Source organism: Arachis ipaensis, chromosome B06, assembly GCF_000816755.2.
Source record: "Arachis ipaensis cultivar K30076 chromosome B06, Araip1.1, whole genome shotgun sequence".
Lineage (NCBI taxonomy): Eukaryota > Viridiplantae > Streptophyta > Magnoliopsida > Fabales > Fabaceae > Arachis > Arachis ipaensis.
Window position 1 is genome coordinate 127,947,888 of NC_029790.2, and position 8,595 is coordinate 127,956,482.

Here is an 8,595-nt window from a genome sequence, read left to right on the forward strand (position 1 = left end):
TTAGCCACCAGCACGTCAGAATCATAGCAAAAAATCTTGCAGCATCGAAGCAGAATAAGAACAATTAAAGCCAACAAAATATAAAAGTAGAGAATGAGAGAGTTGTTCTTGGGGAATTGGTTAAATATTGAATCAAGAAAACGTTAACAGGCTAGTTATTAAAAAAAAATATACTCACCCTTCAAATATGTGAAAAAAACTCTCAGATACTCAAAATAATAAGCAAAAGAATTAAATTGATTATATATAAATTAAACTACAAAACATAAGCGGAGTCCCTAACTAGCTAGAAAAAAAACCTGGACCAACTAGTAGCTCGCTCGATACCCAATTTGTTTTTAATAGAAAAAGACTTTGACAGGTGCAATTTTAACTCAGTTACAAATTGGTAAAATTTTCCAAACTAATTAAGATTGCATCATCAACTTTTGGTACCTTGGCAAGCTGCTGAAATTGGCTAGGAACAGATAAATATTAGGTGAAAGCTAACAATCAAATTAAACCAAACAAGTGATAATTCAGTTAGATCGATATATAATATAATTAGTCAACCAAATGTTAGCTTAATATAGAAAATATAAAGTATATATTCTGCAAATTTAAATGGGAAATGCTAGGGGCAAAAAATTTACAAGTGTCCTTTAATTTAAGTTGTTATTGAAACTGGAGTATTATATTATTTATTATTATTTTGATGGAATAATATCTATTAGTGCTTAAACCACTTAAATTTTTAAATAAAAAATAATATATAGAGTATGATTAGATAGATGATAAACTACTACAGCAGAAGGTGTAGGACCAACTTATTTGACAATAATCAGGAACTGCATGAGTAGGACCTGGGGAGTTACATCTTAATATCTTATACATTGCAAGATTATTGATTGTTGGTTATTGGAACAATAGGGGAAATATATAATAATAATTAAATTTATAATAAAACCAGATACATGAATGTTCTCTTCTTTGAACAACAAAAAGAATTTTTTTTTTCCTTTTTTAAATCACCAATCAACTGAAAGAAATTTTATTAACACTATAAACACACACAAATCAGTCCTCTAATGTCCAGATACTTACAACCAGTCAAAGTCTGAATAGCTTTGCCGATAACAGATACCGTCTTCAGATTGTGAACTTTAGATAACTGAAAAAGATCATCAGCAAACGAAATCTGCCCTATCCTTTTGGTATCTACTGAATTTGATTGAAGTAAAACACATCCAACAAGAGATAAGACAGATGGATCACGAGCAAACCATCCTGAAGAGAAACTGCAATTGTTGATCTGGACCTTGAACATATGTATGTAAGATATCAAACAATTAACCATGTTTTTGTAATATCACACTCAGTTGTGTGTTCACATGCATATAGTCCTCATTCCAAGAAATAAAATCTCATAATCTATGATCAAAACAGATCCATTCTAAAGTATAACAACCAAAAACTTAATCATGCAACATACCAACAGTATCTAGACTTTGTGCATTTGGAAGAACTCCAATGGTTAGACGAGTTGAAAATAAAACTACCTTAGCTAATTAAATTAAAATTGCAATTCTATTCTCAGTTTCAAAACAAAAAAACCTTAGCTAATTAAATTAAAATTGAAATAGTTATTATGTGCACAGACAAGAGTCACATAAGTGGCAGAAAGAGAAAATAAAAGAAAATCGAGTTAAACATGACGCTAACTAGAGTATTAAAACCGCTACTTATGCTAAGAAGTAAACTAGAAAATATAACATTTTTTCACATCAAGTATTCTGTAATTAATAGGTATCAACTTTTCCAATTCAATAATTCATTTATCTCCATGGAAAATTTTTCTTTTAAAACAAAAAAGCCATGTTTTCTTGTAAAAGCTACTGTATATATAACCCCAAACTCATCTTCAACAATTCTACACTAAAATATAGGTTATTGACAATAACATCTTAGACAAAGACTAGATTTCACTTCAGACATATAGGATCTAATTAGCCAAATAAAATTTTTGTCTTCCATGAAATGCTGACTGTGTGTTAAAATCAGAATTTTATAACAGGATTATACACATATAGACTACTGCAACACATTTTCATAATTTTCTTTATTCTCCTAATATTACTTAGTTGTTTAATGAACAAAAACTGTTCCACTTGTATACATATTACAGGAGGCAATTCAATTCAATTACAAATGTCTAAACCTACAAATTCAATCCAATTTCTGAATCCAAACAAAACTAAAAATACATCAGCAACAACAACTAAATTGAATCCAATTCTAAACTCATGATCCAAATTAAATTGAATTCAGAATCACATCAGCATTCAACAAATTAAATAAATAATCAAATTCCAAACTCAGAACACAAACTCAGAATCTTAAAAATTAATTAGAAAAAGAGATGAAACGGAAGAAGCATTGGCCTACCGGAGAGATAGCGAGAGATGAACGGCGATGCAGAGTGAGCTCGGAGAGTGTGAGACAGGTGAGCTCGTGGTGACAGGGAGCTCGCGGTGACGGGGAGACACTACGCGAAGCAGGGAAGCAACAGCAAGACTGGCAAGGAGGCAAAGAAGCAGTGACGCCCCACGGCAAGGAGCGGAGCAACGACGACTACGGCACACGCAGTTAAGAGAGATTGAGTTGAGATACGCAGTGAATAGAGTGGGGTTTCTGCCTACGGCGATGGTGGAGGCTGGGAGGAAGTATTATATCTAATGTAATTTGTTATGTATTATTTTCGTACTCCAGTGTATATATACTCTTGTAAACCAAATACCAATACACAATACAATTCCTTTTCACTTTTGTATTGTAATATGGTATCAGATGAGAAATTTCACGCTTTTCCCCTTTTTCCCTCTTTGGTAACTCTTTCCGAGAAAATTCCTTAATTTTCTCGCAACGATCCTCTCTCGTACTTATCATGAACATCATAACCACTTAGATTTCTCCTTTTCTTCAATCGATTCTTTCGATTCTTTCTATTCTTTGATTTCTTCTTGACTAATTTCTGAGCAACGATGTCGACCCTTCCAAATGAAGGTCCGTCACAGGCGGCGGCTCCTCCGACTTCGATGCTACGTTCGTCAATTCCTGACGCTTATACACTTCATTCAAGTGATCACCCAGGGCTCATACTGGTGTCTCAACCACTTCAAGAAGATAACTATGCTTCTTGGTGTCGATCGATGCGTCTCGCACTCAGTGGAAAGCGCAAAATCGGGTTCATTGATGGCTCCCTCCCAAAACCAGACCCTGCTCTTGATCCAGTGCTTGCAGAAACATGGCAATGCACCAATGATATAGTCACTACTTGGTTGCTAAATTCGATTTCAAAAGATATCGCAACAAGCGTGATTTACGCTGGCTCAGCTGCACTTTTATGGCAAGATCTGGAAGCTAGGTTCTCCCAAAGCAACGCGCCTCAAATTTTTGAGTTAAAGAAATCACTGATGACACTAACTCAAGGATCTCTCACTGTTTCACAGTACTTCACAAAATTGAAGATTCTTTGGGAAGAACTCAACACCTTTAAGCCTCTTGTTGCTTGTTCTTGCAGTGGAGTGAAGGTCATCCAAGCATATCTAGATCAAGAGTACGTCATGCTATTCCTCATGGGATTGAATGAAAATTTGGCAAATGTGAGGAGCTAAATTCTGCTCTCAGATCCCCTACCTCCAATTGGAAAAGTTTTCTCATTAGTGTTGCAAGAAGAGAAACAGAAAGCACTCACTTCATCTCAACCACCTCAACACATGGCTTTTGCCGTGAAGCAAGCTCCAAGACTCATGGCAACTTCTGGATCTAAGATGAAAGGCAAGAAAGACCGTCCTCAATGTGCATACTGTGGCTATCTCGGCCACACAGTAGAAAAGTGCTACAAACTGCATGGCTATCCACCGGGCTACTCACAGAGCAGAAATACTCGCCAAGTCACTCAGGTGAATCATGTCGACAAGCTCAAACCAAGTCAAGAAAATCAAGATTCTCAGACAAGCAACAGATTCTCACTTACAGCATCACAATACAATCAGTTAATGGCGTTGCTTCAGACTCAGCAAGCAATGCAAGCCATAGAACCTGAAATCTATGCATGTGAAATATTTTCTTCATGTTACATGAATCAAAAGGCAATGTCCAACTCCTGGATCATTGATTCAGGGGCAACCACACACATAACCAACTCCTTCTCTGCTCTTATCAACCCGCAACCATTACTTAATCATTTTGTAGCCCTACCAGATCAAACTAGAATTAAGGCCTTAACCACTGGCAGTGTCATTCTTAACCCCATCAAACTCTCTACAATGTCATTTTTATTCCTTCTTTTCGAGTGAATTTAATTTCTGTAAGTTCTTTACTAAAATTGTCTTGTTGCATGGTTACCTTCTCTGACCTCTCTTTTATTATACATGACAAGATCTCCAAGAAGGTGATTGGCAAAGGTGATGAGTTAGATGATTTGTTTGTGCTGCAATCACCTTCCATAGCACCTTCCACACATATTACTGGTTCTTGTCATCAAGCGTCCTTTGTTAGTAGTGATATTTGGCATGCTCGTATGGGTCACACATCTGAAAAGATTTTGAATAAATTGAGTCCCGTTTTGTCATTAAAATCCCTCAAACACAATCATTCAAATTGTCTCCTATGTCCATTAGCAAAACTTAAGCGTCTTTCTTTCCAGTCACAAAATAATTTCTGTAATAATGCCTTTGAATTGATTCACTGTGACATTTGGGGCCCTTATGGTACTTTCACATACAATAATATGAGATATTTTTTCATAATTGTAGATGATAATTCAAGATTTATTTGGACTTATCTTTTGAAACAAAAATTCGATGCTACTAACATTCTTATGAATTTTGTTAACATGGTGGAAACTTAATTTAGTGTTAAAGTAAAACAGATTCGATCTGACAATACCAACAAACTATTACTCACTGATTTTCTCCAGTCGAAGGGTATAATTCACCAATTTTCATGTGTAGAGAGACCCGAGCAGAATTCAGTTGTAAAAAGAAAGCATCAACACTTACTTAATGTTGCAAGAGCCCTCTTTTTTCAGTCCAAGGTGCCCATCAAATTCTAGGGAGAATGTATTCTGACTGCTACCTTCTTGGTGAATAGGTTGCCTAGTCCAGCCCTGCAGCACATTTCACCATATGAGAAATTATTCCTCAAGCAACCAGATTATTATGCACTGCGGGTTTTCGGATGTCTGGTTCATGCATCCACGTTAATATCTCAGAGGAACAAATTCTCTCCAAGGGCTGTAAAAGCAGTTTTTGTTGGATATCCTTCAGGGTATAAAGGATACAAGTTATATGATTTAGAGGCAAAGAAGTTCTTCATATCCAGAGACGTCACATTCAATGAAAGTGTATTTCCCTTCAGTGAGTTGCCAGCTGATCAGTCCCCTTTTGTGGATAATTTCCCAGATGTGGTGATGCCTACAGTGCTCCAAGACACTTCTCTTCATGGCTCAGCACCAGTTCAGCAATCCTTGACCAATTCTTTCAACCCTCATCACCCAACAATACCTTTAACACCTGATCACAATCATGATGTTATCCCTGAACCTCAACCATCTCAACCTATCCTTAGAAGATCTACTAGACTAACTAACCCTCCACAATACCTTCATGATTACCAATGCCATAATGTTGCCACCATAACCAATTCCAAACATTTAACCAAACCATACATGAACTTTGTAGCCAATGTGAACACTATACCTGAACCTGCTTTCTACCACCAAGCTATGAAATACCCAGAGTGGCGACAAGCCATGAATGAAGAGCTTCGAGCAATGGAAGAAACTAACACATGGACCTTGGCGCCTCTCCCACAAGGAAAACACACCATAGGCTGCAGATGGGTATACAAGGTAAAGTGTAAGGCTGATGGATCAGTGGAGAGATACAAGGCGAGGTTGGTCACAAAGGGATATACGCAACAAGCTGGGATAGATTACAAAGATACCTTTTCTCCAATGGCCAAATTAACTACTGTTCGGGTTCTTCTATCACTAGCAGCCATCAATAACTGGTTTTTGTTACAAATGGACGTGAATAATGCGTTCCTTAATGGTGACCTCTTTGAGGAAGTCTATATGGATTTGCCTCTTGGATACAAGACCAAGGAGTCGAATCTTGTGTGCAAATTGAATAAGTCCATCTATGGCCTAAAGCAAGCATCCAGACAATGGTTCTTTAAATTCTCCTCAACATTATTGAGCCACAATTTCAAACAATCCAAGAGAGACTACTCCCTTTTCACTTTTGGCACAAGTGACAGCATAGTCTACTTACTTGTATACGTGGACGACATCATCTTGGCAAGCTCCTCCAAGAAAATGATGTGCAAGATACAACACTTGTTAGAATCTATGTTTAAACTCAAGGTTTTAGGTGATTTAAAGTACTTTCTGGGGCTGGAACTTGCAAGATCACCTGAAGGCATTGTCCTTAGCCAAAGAAAGTACACCTTGAGCATATTGGAAGACACCAACTTTGTTGATGCTAAGCCGAGTTCCTTACCTATGGAGACAAATCTGAGGATGAGTGCCTTTGATGGGGACCCATTGCACGATCCTTCTACTTATAGGCGTATAATTGGGAGGCTAATGTACCTTACAATATCACGCCCCGACATCACATATGCTGTCTCCACATTGAGTCAATTTGTATCCAAACTAACCACCATTCATCTTACTGCTCTCCACCACTTACTGAGGTACTTAAAAGGGAGTGTGGGACAAGGCCTTCTCTTCTCTGCCAAGTCAGAACTGCGACTTATGGCATACGCTAATGCTGATTGGGCAGGTTGCCCGAACACTAGAAGAAGTGTCAGTGGTTACTGCGTTTTCATTGGTGATTCCCTTATCTCTTGGAGATCAAAGAAGCAACACACTGTCCCAAGGTCTTCCGCTGAATCTAAATACCGGGCTATGGCAGCAGTGGCAGCTGAATTAATCTGGTTGAAAGGTCTTCTCTCTGACTTTCAAGTTGACATCCCATCTTCTATGCTCTTTTGTGACTCACAATCAGCCATCCACATTGCAACGAATCCCACATTTCATGAGAAAACAAAGCATATCGAGATCGATTGCCACTTTGTTCGAGAGCGAGTGATGGCAGGATGTCTGAATCTCATTCACGTTCGGACACAATACCAACTAGCTGATGTGTTTACTAAGCCTGTAACTCTAGCTCAGTTCAATAATCTCATTTCCAAGTTTGGCATGATAAACATTTATCTGCCAACTTGAGGGGGGATATTATATCTAATGTAATTTGTTATGTATTACTTTCGTACTCCAGTGTATATATACTCTTGTAAACCAAATACCAATACACAATACAATTCCTTTTCAATTTTGTATTGTAATAGGAAGGGAAGTGAGCTCGACGATGGTGGGAAGAAGAAGATGAACAAAAAGGCGAGCACTGGCGGCCGTTTGAAGACGAAAGATGGCTTGGCAACAACACACACAAGGATTTGAAGAAGAAAGAGAGCTTCTGCGAAGAAGAAATGGTTATTTATTTATTTATTTTTTAAGTTAAAGAGGGAATGGGGATTTTGGGAGGGACGGGAAACGAACACGTTTTGGGGAGGGATAATAAAAATAAAGGAAAAAATGGGGATTTTGGGAGAGGAGAAACGACACTGTTTTGGGAACAAATTTAAAAAAGAAATGAAAAATTTGTCGCTATAAATCATTTTAGACCATTTTAAATAATCGTGACAATAGATATTTTATGGTCATTCTTTTTTAAAAAATTGTGATCATAGACATTTTTAGGTCATCTTCTAAAATCGTGACCATAGAACTTTTTATGTGATTTCTTTTTGAAAAACTGTAACCATAGACTCTTTTTGGTCACTGCAAAAAATCGTGACCGTAGTTTCTTTTAGGTCACCCCTAAAATCGTGATCATAGACCTTTTTTTGTCACTGTAAAAAATCGTGACCATAGACCCCTTTAGATCACCTCAAAACTGTGATTATAGACCTTTTTAGGCTACTCCAAAACTGTGACCATAGACACTTTTAAGCCACCTCCTAAAACCGTGATCATAGATCCTTTTAGATCACCTTTTTTTAAAAATCGTGACCATAGACCCTTTTTGGTCACAGTAAAAAATTGTGAACATAGACCCTTTTAAGTCACTCTCAAAACCGTGATTATAGACCCTTTTAGCCCACCCCCAAAATCGTGACTATAGACCCTTTTTGGTCACTGTAAAAAATCGTAACCATAGATCCCTATAAATCACTCCCAAAAATTATGATCATAAACTTTTTTAGGCCACCTTTTTTAAAAAATCCGTAATCATAAGTATTTTATAGTCACTCTTTTTCTAAAAATCGTGACTATAACTTTTTTTTATCACGATATCCTGTATAGTTACAATTTGTTGCTGTGACCAAAAAATTCGTAACCATACATCCAAAATGCCGCTGCTCTCTCGATCTCCGGTATTTCTCCGCATGATAATGAACATATGCTTTTTTGGCTTATACACAACGACAGGTATAATCTAATTTGAACAAAAATAAATATATTTTTCACATGGTATCTCTTAT

General features: G+C 37.0%; 1 protein-coding gene across 1 annotated transcript; it reads left to right on the plus strand.

Annotated features, from left to right (window-relative positions):
* On the plus strand, positions 3,021-3,653 carry LOC107647543. Its single transcript, XM_016351614.2, has one exon. It carries the CDS (start codon positions 3,021-3,023, stop codon positions 3,651-3,653), a length of 633 nt encoding a protein of 210 aa, XP_016207100.2.